Source organism: Danio rerio, chromosome 4 (assembly GCF_052040795.2).
Source record: "Danio rerio strain M-AB ecotype USA chromosome 4, GRCz13ab, whole genome shotgun sequence".
Lineage (NCBI taxonomy): Eukaryota > Metazoa > Chordata > Actinopteri > Cypriniformes > Danionidae > Danio > Danio rerio.
The window spans coordinates 45,369,369-45,394,557 of NC_141024.2; the positions used below are offsets into that span (position 1 = coordinate 45,369,369).

The following is a 25,189-nucleotide window of genomic DNA, read 5'->3' on the forward strand; positions in this document are numbered from 1 at the left end:
TATAAATACCTGCACTACTGTTGTTTTTATGTCTTCAGAATCTCTTATGCTTTTATTGAAGTAGTGTCTAACTTGAAGGTAACGGAAAAAGTCTTGTTTATCTAAGTTATATATACTGGAAAGTTGTTGAAAACTTTCTAATTCATTATCAGTAGTGTTGAGACAGAAGGATGTTATGGCCTACAAACTCCATTGTTTAAATCTTAGATCTAGTTTTGCTGGTTTAAATTGAATATCATGTTCAACCCCTCTTAATATCTTAGATTGTTTTTCACATTTAGGATTCTTTACTTCTTTGTACCAAATTTCTAAAGAGCTCTTTGTCAGGGAATTCAGTTTATGAAATTCTGTATGTTAGAAGTTTCTATCTCCTAATAATTATTGGAGAGGTAAGTGGATTAGTAATTGTTCAAATTCTTTCCACTTTGCACAGTATTTGTCATTGCACCAACAAACTATGTGTCTAAGCTGTGCTGCCTTACAATAAACATCTAATGATGTTTTCCGTTCCAAATGAAGCGAGACACTAGTTTTTTCCATTCATCAAATTGGCTTTTTGGTTTCTCCACTGGTAAAGCTTTAAAGAGAAAAAGTAGGCATGGTAATATATTCATCTTTATTATTTCTATTCGATTATATAGATCTAAAGATAGAAGGGGCCATCTGTTCAAATCCTTTATTATAGTTTCTGTAATGGGAAAGTAATTTATTTTTATAGATATCTGATAGGTCTGCAGAGATTTGAACTCCCAAGATATCTGATAGAAGGTATGATCCATTTAAATGCATAATCATTGTGTATTTTATCATCTGGGTTATAGTTGCATTAAAGAGTTTGTGTTTTAAGTAAATTTAATCTATATCCTGAATGTAATCCAAATTTGTCAAGATAATGTATCACCTTAGGTGAACTAAATTCTGGGTATGTAAGAAACAGAAACATCATCAGCATATAAACAAATTTTATGTTCTACATCTTTAATTTTCACTCCCCTTATTTCTGCATAATCTCTGATTAGTTGTGCCAATGGTATAACAAATAATGCAAATAAGGAAGGACCTAATGGGCACCCTTGTCGACATCCTCTAATATAATATGTTCTGAAAATATCCACAGTTATTTTAATTCTAGCTGTAGGAGTTTAATATAAAGATTTAAAAAATGTATACTGTCATTCTCAAATCCAAATCATTGCAGAACTAAATATAAAAAATCCCAACTCATCGAATCGAAAGCTTCTTCTGCGTCTAGGCTACTTAGAAGAGTGCTAATCTTGTTTTGAGCTATATAATCTATTACGTGAAGGGCTCGCCATATATTATCATATGTTTGTCTTTGTTTTATAAAACCTGTTTGATAAGTATCTATTAGGTCTGAAAGAATGTCCTATAATCGTTTAGCTAATATAGATGCATAGGGCCCTATCATACACCCAGCGCAATGTGGCACAAGACGCAAAGCAATTGCTATTTGCTACTTTCACCTCGGCGCAAGGGTCATTTTGAGGCATTGCGCCACACTGTTTAAATAGCAAATGCATTTGCGCTCGTATGTGCGCCTGTAGGCATTCTGGTCTAAAAAAGCAGGCGTGTTTTGGCGCGTTGCTATTTTGAGAAACTGTAAATAGTCTGTTCTTTAGACCAGAACAAAGTTGGTCTATTGTTTGGCGCAAAGTGCGCCTGGCTTACACACTACACACAAGATGCAGAGCAATACGCAAATATCTTTACATATGAAAAAGATATAATATATTAAGGAGATATATATAATAAGGATATATTTATATATATATATATATATATATATATATATATATATATATATATATATATATATATATATATAGAATATAAATGATTAAATTATTACAAAACATATTAATTTCTAGCCTACATGAATTTTAAAACCACAGCCTTCATACTTTCTTCATCTCGGGAGGCTTTTTCAGTTCATTTAATTTGCTTTTGTATAATGTTATTGTTATTAGCAGTATTATTTATTATATCCATGTTTATATTTGTTTGATTAAAAACAAGCTTAGATTTGCCAACCTGTTGGGGCATATGGGGCACAGCAGGTGTATTTGAAAATAACTTAGTTTTTTGAACACACTTGATTATCAATGTTAATTTATTCGTTTGCTGGAAATTAGAAATGAGTTATTAAACTGAGTTATAGAGTTTTAAAACAAATTTTTGCGCTTAACAAACAAAATTAATTATTTAAAGGCTAATTGATGTCTGAGCGTAAAGGTTTCCCTATCCACGAGAGCAAAAGTGAAAGTGAACTTACTTTACATCATGTAAATAGCAAATGCGCTCATGACGTGACGCAACTGGCTCTTAAAGGTAATGGGAGATGAGTCGCTCATTGGTTTATTCTCAAAACACACCTATAACTCATTAACAAAATAAACTCAACCCTTTTAGACCATGCGCCATGGAGCAAAACGGATTTTCCCGTCCTTAAATTAGCAAGTATGGATTCTGACACGCCCTCAAACATTTTATTGAGTTCCACTTTAACTTCTTTGATATTATTAAAAATATCTGGATATTTACCATATTTAGTCTCTAAATCTTCAAGTTGTATATTTAGATTATTTATGCAATTCCATTTTTTTTCTTGATCCCCACATTATAAGTTTACCTCGCATAACAGCTTTAGCTGCGTCCCATCGATACTAGGTGACACCTCTGCATTATTATTGTTATGTTTTAAATATTCTAATAGTTCTTTTTAAACATATTCTACACACGTTAAATCATTCAAATGATTGTTTAAATCGCCAAAATGTCTTACTTGGTTTATTGTCCAGGTACACTCTTAAACATACTCCTGCATGGTCTGAGATGTCCCTTGTTTCAGTTTTATAGTCTTTTATTTTATGTTGATCTGACCTAAACATAAAAAAACAAAAAAACAATTCTATAATGAGACATGTGGGCAGAAGAGAAGAAAGTATATTCCTTTTTTAAGAGAAAATATGTCTCTTCATACATCTATCGAGCCTAATTATTTCATCAAATATCTTATTTGTCTAGTTTCTTGACTAATTTGCTTATTAGAAGATGAGTCCAATTTTAGGCTGAAGTTGTACATTCCAGTCTCCCTCACAGATCAACGTACCTGATGTCTCCTTGGCTATAACACTTAATATTTTTTTGAGAAATGCTTTGTCTTTTTCAGGTGGTCTATATATACTAACTAATGTAACTTTGTATTGGTCGATAGCTTCTTTAATTAGGTTATATCGCCTTTCTTTATCAGTAATCTTAAAAATTAATTGGAAGTTGATTTTATTTGAGATCAATGTCATTACTCCTCGTTTACAACCATTATTATATGAGGAAAAAAAAAAAAAAACTAAATCCCATTGTTTCTGATTTCCTATGTTCTGTATCAGAAAGATGTGTCTCTTGCCAGAAGATTATCTGTTGGTTTTCTCTTTTAATTTTAGCCACAGGTTTGCTTCTTTTAATCGGATTTAGTAACCCATTAATATTTAAAGTAATTACTCTATATTTCTGTTTTTGCATAATCAGATGTTTTTGCGAAGATCACTGTGATCGGAACATGAAAAACACAAACATGAATATCTTGAACCACATAAAAAAACATTACGAAAAAGATCTCCAAACCTTGAAGTCTTAAATAACTTCTTAATGTGAGGGGAAAGCCTTCCTTCTTTAAAAAGCCCTTTCTTGCTGTGCCTATTGTTATTTAAATATGGTTTAGGTTATCATATATGACGTAAAAAGGAAGATTACTACCAGTGTGTATAGGAGCTCTCTTTCTCAGCTTCTTAAGCTGCCCCGAATGAGTGAAACTCTAGGGTTGGGTATCGTTTGGTTTTTCGATACCGGTGCTAAATTGATACTTTTAAAGCGATACTGGTGCCAAAACGGTGCCTGAATCGACACTTTTTAGCCACAAAATGATGGTGGACGACTCTTCAAAAATATTTTATTTGACAAATGATTTTTTTCAAAATAATTTTAATAGAACAATATAATTACAGTTTAAAGTAAACATCAGTTAATATTGTATTACATTAATACATTTCATTTGATCATTTGTTGGTTAGCATGAATTTAAGATTTGCATTATGAAATTACATTAGCTTACTATTAACCTGTGGGGGGAGGGCAGGGGCCACATACTTTTAGGAGCACATTTTAACATATATATCACAAAATACTTAAAACATTATTGGAAGTCATTTGTTTTCATCCATCACTCTGCAGTCTTCATAAACAAGATAATTAAATAACTTAAACTCAAAATAATCTTCCTTGTTCATTTATTTGACAAGTAACATTGTACTGGTGTAGGAGAACACATTTCTAACATTCAAGTACATCAAGGCACATTGCTGCACCTGTAAACTTTAACAGGCCTACAGTTGAAGTCGATTTATTTTGCCCTCCCATTCATTTAAAATAATGTTTTTGAAAACTTTTACAGTGTTTCCTAAAACATAAATATTCTGGAGTCATAATAAGTCCTATTTCTTATTGTTTATTTCATGAATAAAAGCCGTTTTTAATAAAAATAAATAAATAAAAATAAGGTCAGTATTATTAGCCTCCTTAAGAAATATTTACTATATATTTTTGATTTACACAACAAATCAGTTACAAAATAATTCGACTAATTATTTTAACTTTCGTAGTGAACTGATAAGTCTAAATTACACTTTAATCTAAATAAAAGACTATAAAATACTTAAAAAGACTTTGTCTGAATACTGTCTTGCAAAATAACTAGTAAAATGTTCTGCACTGACTGTCAGCATAAAAAAGTAGCGTTAGATATTAGAAACGAGTCAGTTAAACTATTGTGTTTAAAAATGTGTTGTAAATAAATCATGTGTTCAAGACAGAAATCAAAAATGAATGAAGTCAAAACTAAACGAGTTGAATATTAAATGTTTAGTGATGCTGTGACAACACCTATATGTGCCTTTTTTCATGCAACCCTCACGTCCATGCCGCAGCACCGAAATTCATACGCTGATTTAATACCGGTGCATACCGGTTACCATGGTACCGGTGCTATAATGGCACCGGGCTTCGGTAACAAACCCTAGAACACACTGATCATGTCTACAGTTTATCTCCAGCGTGAATCCTCTCATGTGTTTTCAGGGTTCCTGAGCGAGTAAATCTCTTACTGCAATGTGAACACTTGTACGGTTTATCTCCAGTGTGAATCCTCTGGTGCCGTTTCAAATCTGCAGCTGTAATAAAAGTCTTCTCACACTCCAAGCATATATACTCTCTCACACCAGTGTGGATCTTCATGTGTTGTTTAAGGTGTGATGATGTGCTGAAACTCTTCCCACATTGAGAGCATGTGAATGGTTTCTCTCCAGTGTGGATCCTCATGTGTAGATTAAGATTTGATGAGTGGATGAAACTCTTCCCACACTGAGGGCATGTGAATGGTTTCTCTCCAGTGTGGATCATGATGTGTTGATTAAGGGATGATGAGTGGCTGAAACTCTTCCCACACTGAGTGCAAGTGAATGGTTTTTCTCCGGTATGGATCCTCATATGTCTATAAAGCGACGAAGATTTGCTGAAACTCTTCCCACACTGAGTGCATGTGAATGGTTTTTCTCCAGTGTGGATCATCATGTGCTTTTTAAGGTGTGATGAGCAGTTAAAACTCTTCCCACACTGAGCGCATGTGAATGGTTTCTCTCCAGTGTGGATCCTCATGTGTTTTTTGAGGTATGATGAATCGTAGAAACTCTTCCCACACTGAGTGCATGTAAATGGTTTTTCTCCGGTGTGGATCTTCATGTGTTTATAAAGCGACGATGATTTGCTAAAACTCTTCCCACACTGAGGGCATGTTAATGGTTTCTCTCCAGTGTGGATCCTCATGTGTAGATTAAGGAATGATGAGTGGTTGAAACTCTTCCCACAATGAGTGCAAGTCAATGGTTTTTCTCCAGTGTGGATCTTCATGTGTCTATAAAGCGACGATGATTTGCTAAAACTCTTCCCACACTGAGTGCATGTGAATGGTTTCTCTCCAGTGTGGATCCTCATGTGAGTCTTTAATTTGCTTTTGCTTGCCAAACTCTTGTCACACGGAGTGCAGGTAAAACAATTCTTGTCTCTCACTTTTAACACACCATCAGTCTCTAAATGAGTTTTGTCCTCAATTTTGACATGATGTTCCTCCTCTTTACTCTCCTCGTAGTCTTTAATTAGGTCTGAAATAGAAATAAGTTTACTTTTTAGTAAATCATAAAACTCAGTGAAAAGGAAGTGAAAACATTAGCTACACAAATCTTAATTTTGATGCACATTAAATGTAAAGACAAAGCAGATCATATTTAGATTGATCTTGTCATATTAACCTCCTGTCCATTACACAGATACACATTTAAGCAGATTCTTATATGATTATTCCCAGATTAATTTTTGTCATATTGATGAGACATAAATTTGAAAGCTGTAAATGGCCAGTTTCTATTTGTATATATTCATAATCACAACAAAACAATTTGTTTTTGTAAAACTTGTAAAGCCAATAGGGAATGCTTTTTCATTCTGTGCCTGACTGGTAAACCTGTTAGAAAAAACAGCTGAATCTCTGAGAATATTTGCCTCATAGACATATGACACATGTATAATATCTGCATAAAGCTTTAAATCTGCACCTTTATATGACAAATGTTATAGAGGTATGTAATCTTTATGTAACAATTGCAATGCAGAAATCTAACACTTTAGTGTTTTATCTCATCAAACAAATGTAAACATTAGTCAAAGATAACACAATTAAACACATTGTGCAGTTTTTAAATCAAGGTTTTTATTAATAAAAGGAAGACAAAATACTGAACTACACAGCCTTGTGTGAAAAAAAAAAAAATCCCATTAGAACAACTTTAATTTATCACACCTGCTTCAAGTTCTCTAGCCACACCCAGACCTGAATACTACCACACGTTCGCAATCAAGAAATCACCAAAATAGGACCTGTCTGACAAAGTGAAGTAGACCAAAAAAAGCCTCAAAGCTAGACATCATGCCAAAATCTAAAGACCTTTAAACACAAATGAGAAAGAAAATACTTGTGTCACGAGTTAAAAAAAGAGTGAGCTCAAATGCAAGTCTTTATTGAGAAGCGAGTCTTGAAAAAAGCAAAAGTCAAAGTAAACACCCGGTCGGGTGAGCACTGAGGAAGTGCCGTAGGAAAAAACAACCAGACACTCACTCACTGGTGGTCTTGGAAACATACAGGGTGAGTAACAAAATAATATGCACACAAATGATCGATAACATACTGACAAACATGAAGGGGAATGATGTGGTATAAACAGAAAAAAAGGCAAACGAGAGCTCCTGTGACTGCATATAAAACCAGATGACAAGAGATAATCTGTAATACAGATCAAAGCCCTTTTCACACAGTGATACCGGTAAATATGCGGAAAATTTCCGGAACGACTTTACCGGTATATTCAAAAAAGTGCTGTTCACACAGGCGAGGACGTTACGGAAATTTTCCAGAAAAGACCATTCACAAATCCATTCCAAAATACCGGTAAATTCTGACATCATTTACCACAAATGAGCCTTAAACGTCTGCGCTTGTATTTGTAAACATTTGACTACATTACAAACTCTGTGGATGACCAGTATTGTGAACAACTTCGAAGAAAACATATGGAGGATCACTTTGGCATGTCGAGATGTTCATAATATGTGCGTGTGCTGGCGCTCACAGGCTGTTTCACAGTCACACGCTATGCGTGAAGGTAAACAAACAGCGGCTTATCATAAGCATCTCATCGATGATTATTTACACAGTTGGCATTAAGAAGAACATATAAACATTATCTGACTAACTTCTAGCAGCTAAATGCGTCTGGGAAAATATTCAAAGGCTTTTATTATCATAAACCGCGCGGACGTAAACGCGACTGACTGTTCTGATTGGCTCAAGCAGACGTCTTACGTCAGCACGTTCTAGACGTGCACGCGCTCTTTCCGGCAATCTTCCTTCTGCATTCACACAGCGCAGCATTCCGGCAAATTACCAGGAATGTTACAACTTCTCTTTCCGGAAAATAGCCAGAACGAATTTACCGGTATTTTCAAAAAGGACCTGTTCACACATACAACCTTCCCGGGAAATTGCCGGTAATTTTCCGGAAAGGTCTGCATGTGTGAAAGGGGCTCAAGAGAAGAGAGCAAAAGTTTAAGGTATCAAAGGAGGATGTCACATCAAAGATTCAAGTGTTACCACTCAGTGGGTTATGTCACAAGACTCGCGTCACTTTATTGTGGCTTTGAGGCTCAATGGGATTCTAATTACTGGCCAAAGTTATATAAAATCACACTTTATTACAATATATATGTAGAATATAAATAATTATAATATGTACTATATAATATTAAATTAAATTACATGGGGGCCATGGGGGGTGGTTCGTTTGAACAACCCGAAACCCCCTGGCTACGGGCATGGCACAGTGATCTGTGTCATTACAATGGCTTTTCCCACAGCTGGTGGAGAACACGAGAGTTCGGTTTGAGTTCAGTGTAGTGCATACATTTTCATTGTTTTCACTGTAAAATCCTCACTGTGTGCGCAGATTAAAGAGACATTTATGCAGAATGCATCTTTGCACCTAAAAACGTCAAACGCAGCACCAAGAACAGATTAAAACAGTTGTTATGTGAACTTGATGTAAAAAAGCCTGCAATGCTTGCACCGCCTGCAATGCTTGCAAATGATTGGTTAATATCAGCTGTCAATCACTCAGTCAATGCCTTCTGCCTTCAGATGATACAACTGCGAAAATGTGAAGCGCTGAAGATGAGAGAATGAAAATAACATACAGATTTACCTAAAGATATTAATAACGGCGCATCTTATTAGTGATCATGTGCTGAGTGTTAATCCACCATTTACACTTTTCCAAGAGTGGATAAAAGACTTCTAGTTGCTTCAAGACTTCTAGTTGCTTCAAGTCCACAGGTAACAGTGTTTGGCACTGAACCTACACATTTAAGTGCGAGAGGTATTGTATAATCCTTCATTTAATCCTCACGATGCTGTCAGCCCTGCAAGCGGCAGCTATATGTAACATTTAACACAGCTCATGAAAAGACTGTTATTGCTATTACGATGACATGCAAATCATCGTAAAAAAAAGTTTGATTTTGCATCGAAAAAAAAAGTTAAATATCAATATAAATGTGGGGCGGGGCGATGGACAATGGCATCTAAAAAAATAATACAATTGATCAGCTACAATCAACATCATCTTCCGAAGAGCTTCATAAGAAAATAATTATTCTGCAAGCGGAATGACTACTTGAGGATCTCCACATAAGATCATGCCAGATTCATTATGAACATGGTGAATGAGCTGGCAGGTTATTGTGTTACTAACTGAAAAAATCCTCAGCAGCTGGTGTTATAGCAGCAGTTAGTAAGGATGATGGCAGTATTATGACTGACAAACAGGGTATTAGTGATCAATTTAAAAAACTTCTATAAAACTCTTTACAACTCTGAGGTAAACTAAATTGAACGTATTGAGAGCTTTTTTAATTATTTAGAACTACCATACCTCTGTGATTCAGATCAGTTGACAAAAGAAGGGATTTTAACACCTTCTGAAATTGAAAATGCAATTAAAAAATTGAAAACCGGAAAAGCACCAGGCCCTGATGGTTTCCCGGCTGAGTTTTATAAGAAGTGTTTATAAGTAACACCCCTGTTGTGCAAGGTATTTGCTTGTATATTTCATGGCATCGGCTGTTATAACAGTACTTTTTCAAAAGAGTAAGGATCCACTTAAATGTGAATCTTATCGTCAGATCAGCTCACTCTGCTGTATAAAATCCTGGCTAAAGTGCTGGCAATTAGAGTGGAGTCAGTCATGAGAAAGATAATTCACCCAGATCAAACTGGTTTCATTGTTGGGAGACAGTTATCTTACAACCTTTGTTGCTTATTTAATATTACTTATTTACCTAAAATAATACCAATCCAGAGGACTTAATTACTTTAGATGCCCATAAGGCATTTGAAAGAATAGAGTATATCTATTCATTTACAGTGCTTAAAAATTTGGTTTTGACCCTGGACCTAATGGCTCGTTTCCACTGACTGGTACAGTACGGTTCGGTTTGGGTCGGTACGGGTCACCTTTATCAGGCTTGCATTTCCACTACCAAGGGTACCCTTTTAGTGGGCGTGGTGTATGACAAAGTTTCAGTCGACGTCATTTTCGCTCGAGAAAATGTCTACAATAAAGCTGCACAGGTCATTCACATATCATATGAAAAGCACTTCTCATAAAACAGATGCTTTACACACATAAATACTTGTGTATAAATGTTTATTACTAACTTTTCTATGAACATTAGTTGCAGATCTACTGATCTCACAGATCTGCAGATCAATGACAGTGCGAAATACCCTACTGTAACGTCTGTAATTATATAAAGTAAATAAATAAATTAACATATAGGAAGACATACAGACCCTTACAGTCTCCGATATGTTAGCAACTACAGAAGAACTACACAAAGCAGACATTTCATCCTTAATTAGATTCAAAACAGCACAAAGTATAGCCTACAGTCAGAGCAAACCTCTCATCTGTGTCTGTAATCTTCAGCAGCACATGAAGCCTCTGTTAGAGTCATTCCTTCATTCCCAGTTCATATTAGTCCAAAAGGTGATAATAAAGAGTAAAACAAGGCAGTCTGTTCACGTTTGCTGAATAAATAACGTGCTCCTTGGCTTCGCCTTTTTTCCACGCTCCACTCCCACGTTTGTCCTTTTCTTTCTGAATGTGTCACAGAATGTGTCCCGCGTTTGTCAGCTTCTCACAGGATCAGGTTTCCAAAGCTTGTCAATAATTAACCGCATGTTATAATTATCAGCTCAAGAAGTTTGTTATTTCAAATAGAGACGCGCGGCCAGCGTAAGGAAGAAAGCGAAACCACTCGAGCTTCAGACCGGCTCGTAAAAAACTACGCTGCACAGGGTAAATCTGCTCTTCTCCATGGCTTTGTGGCTGTTTATCAAGACGACGACAGGGTTTGTTTGAGCCCGGATCGACCATGGCTGCATATGTATATAATTCCGCTGTAATCTCTCGCTGTGTATTTCAAACATGGCGGGTCCTTTGTTTAGATTCTGGCTTGTGTCTACGAATGACGTATCTCTGTAAACCAATAGCGTTCAGCTGCACGTCTAGCTCTGCCTTTTAGGGCCTACTCACACAATGCCATCCGTACCATGCCCAGGCCTGTTTCCCGGATCGTTTGAGAAGTGTGAGTGCGGTGAATCGGGCTCAAGCACGGTTCACTTGGCCGGCCCTGGCCCGGTTGGAAGAGGTGTGCCCTAGCGCGGTTCACTTGGGCTTTGTGTGAGTGCAAAACGCGCCAAAGCCCGAAACTGAAAGCGAGACGTGACTTTTAAGGGGCTGTTACATATGGATTTATTAATCATTCTTACTGTTCAGTGAACGCAAACTGCCGTAGTTTATTACAGACGAGTACTCCTCGAAGCACGACAGCTGCGTGGCTTCAGCAGACCTCCTCATTCCTGCAGCACGAGAGCTTTATGATTGTTTATGAGCGCCAAAAGTGGCGCATCTGTTTGGCGAAATATCTGACTGCGTGTCACAGCATCCCTAAGGACTGTTTGGCGAAATATTCGACTGCATATCACTGCATAACTAACGACTGAAACGATATAACTAGAGAAATCTCCACTGTGCTGTTGAGTGAGAGAGCGCTTCTCACTGAACAGCGCAGCAGCGATGACGTAAGTGTGCCGAGGCCTGTTTGTGGTGTGAGTGCGGGCCGTCGGGGGAGACGGGAGGGGGACAAGCGCTTTGGCCCGGTTCGAGGCAGCTGTATCTAGTGTGAGTACGGCCTTAGTGTTTGGGACCTTTTCGAAAGGGTGCCAAAAAAGTGGTATGGTATGGTTTGGTTCGGTACGCCTTTTGACAGTGGAAATGGCCATAAAAGCGTACCAAACCGAACCACTCAGTGGAAACGGGACATAAAAGCTTGATTAGCTAGTCCAGGTGTGTCTGATTGGGGTTGGAACTAAACTTTGTAGAACACTGGCCCTCCAGGACCAAGTTTGCACATGCCTGCTCTAGAGGAACGAGACAGGGCTGCCCTCTGTCCCCTCTGCTCTTTGACATTGTCATCAAACCTCCTGTAACCAAATTAAGGAACTCAGATGGCTTGCAAGGAATTTTCAGAGAGGGACAAGAACATAAGTTTCTGCTATATGCGGATGATCTACTTTTTTCTGTCAATTCCAGATACATGCATTCCAAAAGCTCTTACAATCATTTCAGAATTTGCAAATGTTTCTTGAGACAAAGTCAATCTAGCAAAAAATCTCCTTTTCCCTTTCAATGATAGAGCACAGCAAATGTCTACCCAAACCTTTCCATTTTAAGCAAGTCCTGATAAATTTGTATATCTTGGTGTGAGTGTGACACGTAAATATAAGGATTTGTTTAATAATAATTTTTAAATGACGTTAGACAAAGTCAAACAAGACATGACGCACTGGTCAACCTTTCCTTTATCTTTGGCTGGGAAGATCAATTCCATTAAACTGATAATACTACCAAGATTTCTGTTTCTATTTCAGACCGTGCCTGTTTGTATTGCCAAGATTATAGATTTCAGCAGTCCAATTTTGGTTTAGGAAAGGAGTTAACTGTGTTAAAGACCTGTTTAAAGATGGCATATTTATCTCATTTAACAGTTAAGAACAGACATTGAGATTCCCCAGTCTAATTCTTTTAGGTACCCTCAGGTCCATAGTTTCATTAAAAAACACTTCTCTCCTTCACTGAACCAACCAGAAGCATGCTGGATAGATGAATTGGTAAATATGGACCCATATCAAAGGGGTATGATTTCCATGTTGTATGAAGTGATCCAAAGAACTGCCCTCTCCTTCCCTAAACCATATAAATCAGAAATGGGAAGACGAACTGGGACTAGAAATATCAGATACAGCCTGGCAATATGCCATAGAACTGGTACACTCATCTTCTGTATGTGACTCAGATTCATCTTGTCCCAGATGTGGTTTGGAACGAGCAGATCAGTCATATGTTCTGGGGATGCCCTAAATTACATAGATTTTGGGCCAATATTTTTAGACAATTTTCATCTAAATGTAATAAAGATATGGACCCTAATCATTTGACCTCAAATTTTGGAACAGTGCCAGAAGAAATGTACCTGTCAGCTAATCACATAGAAATCATGTGAAATGTGAATTAAATTTAATTACAAAACTAACCCCTTACCCTAACGAGCAAACGAGTGAAAACGAGGAGTGAAAAATCGCACGTCTCCCTCCCGGTCCTCAAATAAGTTGCACATCTTTCTCACCCCCGGATCCCTTCTCGCTCTTCAGACACGTCACACACTGTCTGCATTAGTTTCAAAAACAGATTTCTTAACGATTTAAAACGGCATCTTTGGATATCTTTTTTGCTGAAGATACTGTTGTCCTGAAAAACTTAAAACAAAACCTTTGAAAAAAAACTTACATATACCAAAGGAATGGTACAGCAGAACATTTTGGCAGTTTTAAAAAATCAACTTTTTTCTAACCGCAGTATACCTTGTAAACTGTTGTCGTCACATGCCTAAGCAGCAGAACACTGTTTTTAGGATCTAAAAATTATTATTTTTTTTTTAAGTCTCAAGCAAAAAGGATTTGAATGTCGCTGCCTGCTGGTACATGAAGAATATGGTCAATACTGAAGAATTTTACACTCAAATGTTTGCATTTTATCAGCATGCTGTAATCCATTACTTAAGCAGAAAAAGTCATTTTTAGACTAGTTTGTTGGTCAGTTGTAGTCAGTGCAATGCTAAGCGTTATTGTTTCACTATAATTTGTTCATTTTGTTTCACGTCGTCCCACAGCAACATCATATAGTTAAGAATACTGTACGATGTTTAAGAACAATTTATTATTTTAGTGTCAATTTCATTCATCAAGTTTAAAATTGGGGGCATCCATGTTTTTTTGACATACTTTAAACAAGAGTTTCTGCAGGTTTCACCAAGTTAAATTTAAGAATTTTAAAGATTTTTTAAGACCATTATGACTGAAATTTTAGACTCATAAAGGGCTAAAGGCTTTAAAATTATATTTTAGATATTTTTTAGCAAAAGATTTAAAATTCTGTGTAGCAACAAGTAAGCTTTACTTGTATCCATACACTTTTTTTCCTAAGTAAACTTTCTTTAAAATTAATAAATAAATAAAATGAACAAATGCTTTAAACGTTTTAAAACCTATAATAAACAAAATATATGCACAACAATCTGTCTAGGTCGATGTCCTCAGCAGTAATGGAGCACGTTTAAACAAATGTTATTGTAAGTAAATATTTAAACCATTAAAAAGACCTTTTTGAATGAAAAGTTTTATTGAGATGGGTTGTTGGTGATTGTAGATTGAAAATTTAGATTTTGGAATTTAAGGCACCGCAGAAACCCTGTTTAAAAGCAATAGCCCCGGTAATTAGCTATTATAATGATGTAATTCTAACTCAGATACTATCTGTGAGAACTAGTAACAACTACTAGAAACAAGTTTAAACCCATAAAGAAGTTGACAAAAAATTGTGATCAACGTGACATATGCAAATGAAAAGTAAAAGTCAACACTATCACCGTAATAGCAGATATCTTCTATAAGAATACTGTTGGTCAAATATCGTCAGCTCATTTGAACTTTAATTTATTGTTTTTGTTTATTTTATATAGCGCCAGTGTTTAAGGACGCTTTACCAACAGCAGGAGAACAAGAAAAACAATAACCTTAAAAAGGTAGAGAAAATGGGAGACTAATAATACATAAAATAATGACAAAAGACACGAGAGCAAGTGACAAAAGAAACTCATTCCTGTCTTTCAATGACTGCTTTTGTGCGTTTAGGAGAACTAGGCAGCACACTCAGGGCTGCAAGATGGATTTAATTTAGTAGCCTATTCTTAATATTAAAATATATCAGTATGAAAACCAACCTGTTTGTTCCTGCAGATCTTCCTGTTTGACTGTGAATGTCTCTTCAATCTTCACATCTTCACTCTCCTCTTTAATAAACTCCATCTTTATAACAGTGTGGAGATCAGTCGCTTCAGCAGTTTTTTTCTCTGTGTTTGGACACTTAATCCAGTTCAAAATGAACAAAACAATGAACAGAAACAAAATAATTTCTCTTCAACACTTGCTTCAATGGTTTCTTTATATGAGAGTCATTAACAAAAAGAAATCAGGTGAAACATTTAATTAAAACACTTATTATACACTTTTCTGTTGTTTTATTCAAACAACAGCCTTCAGTTACTGAGAATAAAATAGTACTACTAAAATACTAAAATAGTTGTATAAAGGGTTAAAGTAATATTTCCAACAGCAGGAACATAATATAGCATCGTATAAAAAACTTAAAACTTTAGAACTTTAACTTTAAATCAGTTTATATCTGTAAACGTCTTAAAACAAACCTTTCTCCAGTTGAATCACAGCGACGAAGCGGCGCTGCCTGATGACGTCACGCGCCACGGCAAAATAAAAGTCTTTTTTGTTTAACTTTTTTGCCACTATCTGTTGCAGTCATGACTTATTGGCTGTTTCTCAATTCCAAGAACGCAGAGAATGGACTTGCGTTCTTGTAGAGTGCGGTCTTGCCAGGTGTCCTCGGAAGAACGAACTCAGGAGACCGCGAGGGCAGAGAACGCGTCCTTTGAGAAATGGGATGCTGCGTTCTTCCTGATGGTCATGTGACCTTCACGCGTTTTAAATGGAAATTATTTAAACATTACAGCCTTCATACAACGATTTATTGTTCCCCCCCTCTTCAAAATATATACTTTGCATAAAAACATTATAAATATACTCTGCACAATATAAATAAAACAAATTTTAATACGAATTTCATCAAACAAACACCCTTAATGTGTTTATTCCTTTATTAAGATGTTCATGTTAATGTTTACTTTCACCGTTTCATTTAGGGAAACTCCTAAGGTAAATAAGTGATATCTCTGAACTTAATAAATCTAAATAAAATGCTGCGCTTTCCACCTCCAGTCGCAATGACTTCTGGGACTTCAGCGAGCTCGCTAAAGTCTGCATCGGTGCGTCCTCGATATCAAGAACACATCCGGGAAGTTTCACGCGTCCTCCGTACTTGCGATCTTGAGTATTGGAACTGAACTTAGGCAGCTGATGATGACGTTGCACGAGAACACGAGGACGCAAGACCGCTGAAGAACGCATATTGAGAAACAGCCATTGATACATTTCTTCTTCTTCTTCTTCTTTGGGTTTTACTGGCGGTTGGCAACCAGACTTATAGGTGCATTACCGCCACCGACTGGAATGGAGTATGGAACTAGTTGAATACTTTCTGAAGTGTATAAATTACATGAAGGGAGAGAAAGGGGGAGGAAATTGTGAGGGGAGGGGGAGAGAGGAAAGAAAAAAAAAGAGAGAAAAAAAAAAAAAAAAACCTTTTTAATAATAGTAATAAAATTTTATAAAAATGGGGGATGGGGTGGACTAACAATTCTTCTGATATTATCTCTATATTCTTTCCTCTAACTGGGTTTCTTTAATAAATTTAATTATATCATTATATACCTCACTAGATTTGTTTCCTAATAAACCTGCCAATGTAAAATGCTGAAGTTTGCTCTTTTTAACTGACTGAATAAGATCGTTTCGTTCTTTTATTATATTTACTACAGTGAAATGAAATATGTTCTATTGTTTCTTGTTGATTACAATGTATACATTGCCCAGTTGGGTGTTTCCCTATTTTATGTAATGTATGATTGAGTCCAGTGTGACCTATTCTCATCCGAGTTATAATACTTCCTTCCCTACGATTTCTGTTCTCCTTCCTCCCAGTTCCAACTTGTTTCTGTATATTATATAAATGTCTACCTGTATCAATGTTTTCCCAGTGTACTTGCCATATTGATTGTGCATATGTTCTTATCATGATTTTAGCTTCTGCTTTGCTCAATGGGACTTCTAGATTTACTTTACTAATTCTGAGAGCTTGTTTGGCCAGAAAGTCTGCCTTCTCATTACCTTCCACACCTACGTGAGCAGGAACCCAAATGAAAAATACAGATTTGCCCTTCATTTCAATATAATATGTCTTACTGAGTATATTATTAAGAATATCCATTCTGTATGATGACCTTCCAGATCTTATACTTTCCAGTGGTGAAAAGCTATCTGATGCAATTACTACACTATATATGTCATTCTCCTCAATCCACTGCAGGGCAATTAGTATTGCAATTAACTCTGTTGTATATACTGATATATTATTAGTTATTCTTTTCTTAATATGGTATTGATTAACTGGGATATGTACTGCTGCGCCTGTATGGCCTGTTTGTGGGTCTTTGGATCCATCTGTAAATAAAAATATTGATTCTTTATAATTTTTTTCTAAATAATTCTGCACTATATATTTTGTTGGAAGAATATTATTGTTATCTTTTAACTCCTGTTGTATATTGAGATCTACTTTAGGTAATGGAAAAAACCATGGCGGAATATATGGGATTGGGACTGCCTTACAGTATTGCAGTTGATCTAATCCAATTATTCTGGCTTTTGCCTCAGCTATCCATCCGAAACTTATGAAATTAGTTTCCTCATGCTCCCAACATTCTAGTAATGTTCTTTTTGTTGGATGCGATTCAATTTGTCCCTGAATGTTAACCCAATATGCCATCATTAATTTCATTCTCCTAATGCTTAAGGGCATTTCTCCCATTTCAACCTGCATAGATGAAACTGGTGAGGTTCTAAATGATCCACTACAGATTCTAAGGGCCTGCGCTTGTAATACATCTAATTTTTTGAGGTTTGACTCTGCTGCCGACATGTAAGCTATACATCCATAATCAAGGACAGATCTCATGAGGGCCCAGTATATATTTTGTAGTGATGTTCTACTCGCTCCCCACTCTTGCCCTGACAGGCAACAAAGTACATTAATAACCTTTTTGCTTTTTTCTATGATTTTATTCAGATGATCCTTCCATGTCAGCTTTTCATCGAACCAAACCCCAAGAAACCTTACAGTTTTTACTTGTTCTAGTGGTTGTCCATATAGTTTTAAAGCGAGTGATATGGTTTTATGCCGTCTTGAGAAACAGATGACCTGAGTTTTTGCAACAGATAGTTTGAATCCCCATTTATTTGCCCATTTTTCTACCTCAAATATTGCATTCTGTATTTTCTTTTGTACAAATGACACATTCCGACCTCTAATCCATAGTGCCCCATCATCTGCATACAACGATTTTCCTATACTTTGTTCAATCTGAGAGAAAATGTCGTTTATCATTATATTGAACAATAATGGGCTGCAAACACTACCTTGAGGAGTTCCATTTTCCACTGTGTATTCATGTGAATATTCTTTTCCTACCCTAACTTGTATTTTTCTTCCAAATAAGAAATCCATGACCCAATTATATGTTTTGCCAGTGACTCCTAAAGATTTTAATTTAATCAGCAATCCCTCTTTCCAAAGCATATCGTATGCCTTTTCTATATCAAAAAAGATAGCTATCACAACTTCTTTGTTAGTCTGTGCTTTCCTGATGTCTGATTCCAAACATAATACTGAGTCCATAGTATTTCTGCCTCTGCGGAACCCACTCTGATATGGAGAAAAAAGGTTTTTGCTTTCTAAAAAATATGTAATTCTTTCTGTAATCATTCTTTCCATTATTTTGCATAAGTGGGATGTCAGTGAAATGGGTCTATAGCTAGAAGGATCTGATGGATTTTTCCCTGGTTTAAGTATAGGTACTACTATAGATTGTTTCCATGCTATAGGTAATTGACCCATATCCCAAATTTGATTAAATAAATTCAGTACTATTTCTAGTGATGCCTCTGACATGTGTGACAACATTTTATAGCATATTTCATCCTTACCTGGGGCAGTTTGTCTTGCGCTAATGATTGCTCGTTTTAATTCAAACATATTAAATTGTAAATCTAAAGGATTTTCTGTTGTTTTTACTTTCTTTAAAAGATCAGGATATTTAGTTAATGTAGTATTTCTGCATTTCCTTGCCTCTTCAGAGAGATTAACTGAACTATGTACATTTCTAAAATGTTGGACTAATAGTTCCGCCTTTTCTAGGTTGCTGATCGCTACTATATCGCCATACTTTAACACTGGTAATTCATAATTTCGTCTAACACCTGCCATTCTTCTAATCATACCCCACACCTCTGATAATTGTACCTCTCGTCCAAGACTATTGCAATATTCTCTCCAGAATATACGCTTTTGTGTTTTAATAGTTTTTCTTAATATTGTCTGAGCCTTTTTATACATGATCATAGCTTCCAGTGAATGGTGTTTTTTAAGATGTCTAAATGCTTTATTTCTTGCTTTAATAGCTGCTTTACAATCATTATTCCACCAAGGTACATTTTTAGTACAACCAACTCCTTTACTTTTAGGTATTATTTCTTCGGCTGCTTGAATTATTTCATTAACAATTTTATTATTTAAAATGTTTACATCTCTCTGGTTTATTATTTGTATTGTCATAACTCTCTTATCACATAATTCTTGAAATTCTTTCCAATTTACTTTCTCCAATTTCCATCTTGGAATTCTATCTTCTTTTTCATACATTATCTTTAATCCAATTTTAGTTACTACTGGGTAATGGTCACTACCTATTGTATTGTGCTTGAGTACTTTCCATGTGCTAACCGCTGCTAATGAACTACTAATAAATGTTAAGTCTAGTACGCTTTCTGTATTTTTAAAACAATTATACCGTGTGCCTTCACCATTATTTAGACAAACTAAATATTTTTCATCTATAAATTCTTCAAGAAGAATCCCATTTGCATCATTACTATTACTCCCCCATAATGAATTATGTGAATTAAAATCCCCACACCATAAAACACTGTCTTGTCGTACACCCATTACTTCTTCTAATATGTTTTGATTTAATTTATCACAGGGATTATAATAATTAATAATGTCTATACATCCTCTATCTGTCCATACCTTGATTAAAATTGATTCATACTTTGTATTTATTTGTTCTATCCTAAACTTCATTCCGCTTTTTATAAATGTTGCAATTCCTCCTCCTCTGCTATGATTCCTATCATTTCTAACTATATTATATCCCTTAATATTAAAATCTAATTGAGGTTTTAACCATGTTTCTTGTATGCATATTATATTAGGTTTCTCTATAATATTATCAATATATTTTTTAAATTCTTGGCCATTCGTAATTAAGCTTCTTGCATTCCATCGTAGAATGTTTAACATTTAAGACGTTCCTCCCCCAGGCTGGGATGATTGTGTATCTTCATTTAAGATGTCCCTAACCGTTTCCCAGAGCAGATCCTTCACATCCAGGTATTTTTCTGCTGATTTGATTATTATTTTGATTCTTTCATTCCTACTTTTCGTTTGAGCGGAACAATTTATTATCTCTGCCATGAATATTACAAAATCATTTTTGCTCACTATCAGAGTTTCCGCTTTCAGTTGTTCACATTTTTTACATGTCTCTGCATTTTTGTTCCTGTTTTCATTTTGTTTAGACACAGTCATAATTTCTGGAACCTTTTTTAATGCTTCCGCATAGCTGATTCCTTGAACAGCTTTTACTCTTTGTACTTCTGCCTGCCTTTTGCTAACCTCACACCCTCGATACGCTGAGCTATGATCCCCTCCACAGTTGCAACATTTCAACTTTGCACCCTCTTCACATTTTCCATATTCGTGTTCCCCACTACATTTACCACACCTTTGCTTTCCCTTGCAAAAAGCTGCTATATGTCCAAATCTCTGACATTTATAACACCGGAGGGGCGGGGGAATGTACAGTCTTACATCATAGCACATATACCCGATTAATATCTTTTTCGGGAGTGTCTCCTCATCAAATGTGACCATAACAGAAAGACTATCACAAGCACTTCCATTTCTGTTTGTTCTTAAGCGTTTAGCTTCGACCACATTTGCATTTGTTATGCTTGCTTTCACTTCATCTGCCGAAACATTGACAGGAATTCCTGTCACAACGCCTTTAACATATCTTTTGCCGTTTGTCTTGGAACATTCTACTTTTTTCCATTGATTTTATTCACCTTAATTGCTTTAGCTTGCTGTTTTTCATCTTTACAGAAAATCAGTATCGATCCGTTTCTCAAGATTTTTGCACTCTTTATTATACCTATTTCCTTATGCAGTGTTTTGGTTAGTTGTATCGAATTCATACCTCCAAATGTGTCCCCTTCTTGCACAGGTTTAGCAAATACCTTGTATTCCACTGTCACAGTTTCCTCTAGGGTTGAGCATCTATCCGAATCACTTTCATCAGATTTATTTCTTCGTTTCTTTTTCCGTTTGTTGTTTTTAACCATGTCCCATTTTTCATAGTTCCCGCAACCTACTTCCATATCTCCTACTTCATTTCCTGATTCGTCACTTCCGTCTGCATTCTCCTGTCCACTCACATTCCAGTTGTTGCCAACCGCCTTGGAGTCTATCCGCCTTGCCATCCTCCTCCCCAAGACCAGTTTTTTCCAAACCTGTTTAACTTTCCAACAAAGCCATTTATACAGATTTTTCCCGCCTTCACTTTGGAGCAGCCATTTTCCATAACATCATCAGGGTCACAACCCCCTGGTCAGTAAATAAAAATCACAGTTTTGTTGTTTAAATTTGTATTGGTTATTTGTTGTGTTGTATTTTCGGTTTTGTATGAATATTCATTTACTTGCATTAATTTATATTTCTGTTGAATGTCTTTTTATGTATTTTTTTGTCTACATGGTAACCCACTACCAGTGAAATGGTTTAACCCATGGGCGGGGCCAATACAATAAAATGGCCCCAAACATTCACTTGAGGTGGGTAGTTGTAGGAGAAGGTTGTGTTTTTGTCAGTATAGGTAGCAGTTTTTGTTCAGGTCATTTACTTGATTTAGCTGAACAAGCCTGTATATACATTGTAAATATTGAATAGTTTATTTTTTTTTATTGTTATTTTGTCACTTTCACCTGTTTTGCTGGATTTTTGTTTTCACTTTGTTTAAATAAATCACTCTTCACTTTCACCAGCGGCTTCTGTGACACCTTTTTGCCTTCATCCACCCGGTCAATCGTAACATTAATATTCCACATTTTCTTAGGTTTAAGGTGAATTCAGAAGCTTTAGGAAACAGAAATTTTGACAAGAGCTAAAGGGAGCACCTCCCTTTTTTAAAGAATTAACAGTGTCATCAGCAAACTGACTTAAACTAAAAGTCCTACCAGGTATATCAATACCTAAAGTGTACTCTGAATTTTTTAAATATAATGACATAAGTTCAACAGCTATATTAAAAAGTAAAGGTGAGATGGGACATCCTTGACGGATTCCTCTTTTGATGTAAACTCTAGGCGATGATTCTGAATTCAGAGATTTACTACTGAATATATCAGTATAGAACATGGAAATTACCCTACAAAAGCTCGGACTAAACCCAAAAGTTTCTAAAGATTTTCTAAAGACAAAAAAGGATGCTCAAGGGTATCAAATGACTTGAAAAAGTCTAGAAATAAACTTGTCTGAGGAATTAAATACCTATAATCGAGCATATCAACTATCAGTCTGATATGATTGTGAATACTTCTCCCTTTAATAAAAGCTGATTGTGTTTCATTAATTTTCTCGCCTATACCTTTTTTTGAGTCTATTGGCAAATACATGAGAGAGCAATTTAAAATCATTGGGCAAAAGAGTTATCGGTCTCCAATTATTTAAAAATAATTGGTCTTTGCTTGGCTTTGGAACTAAATGATTAAACCCTGCTTCATAGAAGTCGATAGTTCTCTTTCTCTATACATTCCTTAAGTGCTTCAAAAACTAAAAATCTCATCTCTGGCCAAAAATGTTTATAAATCTCAACTGTGATTTCATCTGTACCTGGGGATTTTCCATTGAACATTTGAGAAATAGCAACATCAAGTTCAGAGATAACAATGTCAGATTCCATCATTTCTCGGAAGCTGTTATCTATAATAGGAACTTTATCTTTTAAAAAGGAAAATAAAAAGTCACAATCACTCTCATTAAATTTTGACTTACATAATAATATGAATAGATGTGATCATCAATCAAAGTTTTCTCTTCACTTACATTGTTATTTATGCTAAGTTTATTAATAGTTTTTGAAGATTGTCTATGTTTTACTAAATTAAAAAAATATATATGAAGAATTTTTCTCCCCCTCCTCTATCCATTTCACTCTAGATAGTAAAGCTCCTTTAGCTTTCTCTGTATAGTAGTCATCCAACTCTGATGGCAAAATACGAAGTTCATTTTGTTCTATATCTCCAAGAAAATCTTTATCACCAAGGTCATTTAATCTAGATAAAACTGTTAACTGTCTTTTTTTCCTAACAGAGGAAAACAATAGCTCATTACAGCAGAGCCATTTTTTAACTCGATTCATTTTCAATTTGAGAAAAGCATGTGGCAAAAGAAAAAGAAAACCAAGCAGCAAATAGGGAGAAAAGCATTTGCCAAATGCTTATTTAAAAAGCTGTTTAAAATGTGTTTTGTGATTTATTAATACAATTTTTTACTGTTTGATTAATCAGCCTTTAAAACATGAATTAAATAAAAATACAGTAATAAAAGTGTATATTTATTTATACATTTAAAATGTTTTTGTAATGCATTGTTTTATTGCCTAATAAAATGACTTTTAACCCTCTGGGGTCTGAGGGTGTTTTGGGGCTCTGGAGAAGTTTTGACATGCACTGACATTTGTGTTGTTTTCAGTATCTTAAAAACATTTTAATGGCTAATGTGTGATAACACTGTAAACAGCACAAGTTGGTTTACAATAATACCTAAGCAGCATGTTTGTATGTGTTTGTGTTTTTGAGAAAGAAACGTTTATGCGTGGTTAGTGAAAAACTAAAATTTTGAAATCCCTGAAACAAGGCCGTGAAACACACAGAGAACATTTGTGCACAAGACTTTTGAGAACTGGATCTGGTAGTCTAGTGTTTTTGCTTCAAAATGATGTGAGAATCATCTTGTTCACTTGCTCACAGAAAAAAATACTATGATTTAAAATTTCTAAGTCACTTTCTGTGTGAAAATAGTTTATGCGAGAAGGCGTGAACTATCATTACTATGCAGTGAGTAACACCAGAGAAGACAAAGACCTGCATAATGAGCCATCAGACAGGTATGTGACTAAGAGTTTCAAGAAAGAATCTGAGAACAAATAAGTTTATTTATATATTTTTATTTTTATATTGTGTTTATTTTTATATTATTTTTATATTGTGCTTCTTCACCCGTGTAGCATGCCATCGTTCAAACAAAATAAGTAACTATAATAAAGCTTGTCGTTTGATGCCATGTCTCGGGGAGCGTTTACATTATCACCTGGCTCACCTCAGTTAATTTCCATATGAAATGCGCCTACACTGCGGGCGGGATCACGTTCGCTGTAATGAGGCGACAGGAGAATCAGTACCTGCCATTACTTTTATACGAATTACTTGAAAGATTATTTGTTTTCGACTTATATTGGTTAATGCAAAAGTAGACATATCAAGCTTTCTTTAGAAACATCTCACATGTTTCTTTGTCGAGTATTTGCTGAGTTTCAGTTCATTTTAATGACGTGTTTTTCCTGACACAGTCCACTGTTGCGCGCTCCTCATGCAGGCTGTTTGTAATGTCAAAGCTTCGTGGGCCTGGTCGCAATAACTCTAATGAGCTCAGACTGAGAAGCTAGACATAGCGTTGCTTTCATACTGATTACTTTATTAAACAATATTTGTTTTCAACATGCATAGCTGCGTTTAAAAGTAGACACTTCAAGCTTTATAAAGATATGTGTCTCGTGTCTGGGTGTATTGTTTTCGCGGAGTTTCAGCGCATTTTGCTGACACGTTTCTAAAAACAGTTCACGGAGAGAGAAAAGACAGAATGCCTACACTGTTTATTATCCTTGATTTGCAAAAGCACACACATTTGTTTTTGTTGTGAGTGTACACATTTAAAAGTAGACACCTAACAGATTCGACTGATGTATT

General features: G+C 35.5%; 2 protein-coding genes across 3 annotated transcripts in view; both read right to left on the reverse strand.

Annotated features, from left to right (window-relative positions):
• LOC103910934 (uncharacterized) overlaps nt 1-25,189 on the reverse strand; it is a 492,719-nt gene that overhangs the window by 415,660 nt on the left and 51,870 nt on the right. The window lies entirely within an intron of this gene.
• On the reverse strand, nt 3,954-15,601 carry LOC148681434 (uncharacterized). Of its 2 annotated transcripts, XM_088650517.1 has the most exons (3): nt 15,562-15,601; nt 15,079-15,220; nt 3,954-6,230 (listed from the first exon to the last, which is right to left on the reverse strand). In XM_088650517.1, exons 2-3 carry the CDS (start codon nt 15,161-15,163, stop codon nt 5,110-5,112), a joined length of 1,206 nt encoding a protein of 401 aa, XP_088506643.1. In that variant the 5' UTR covers nt 15,164-15,220; nt 15,562-15,601; the 3' UTR covers nt 3,954-5,109. The 2 variants fall into 2 exon arrangements, with proteins under 2 accessions (XP_088506643.1, XP_088506644.1); XM_088650518.1 differs by having other exon boundaries at nt 15,079-15,601.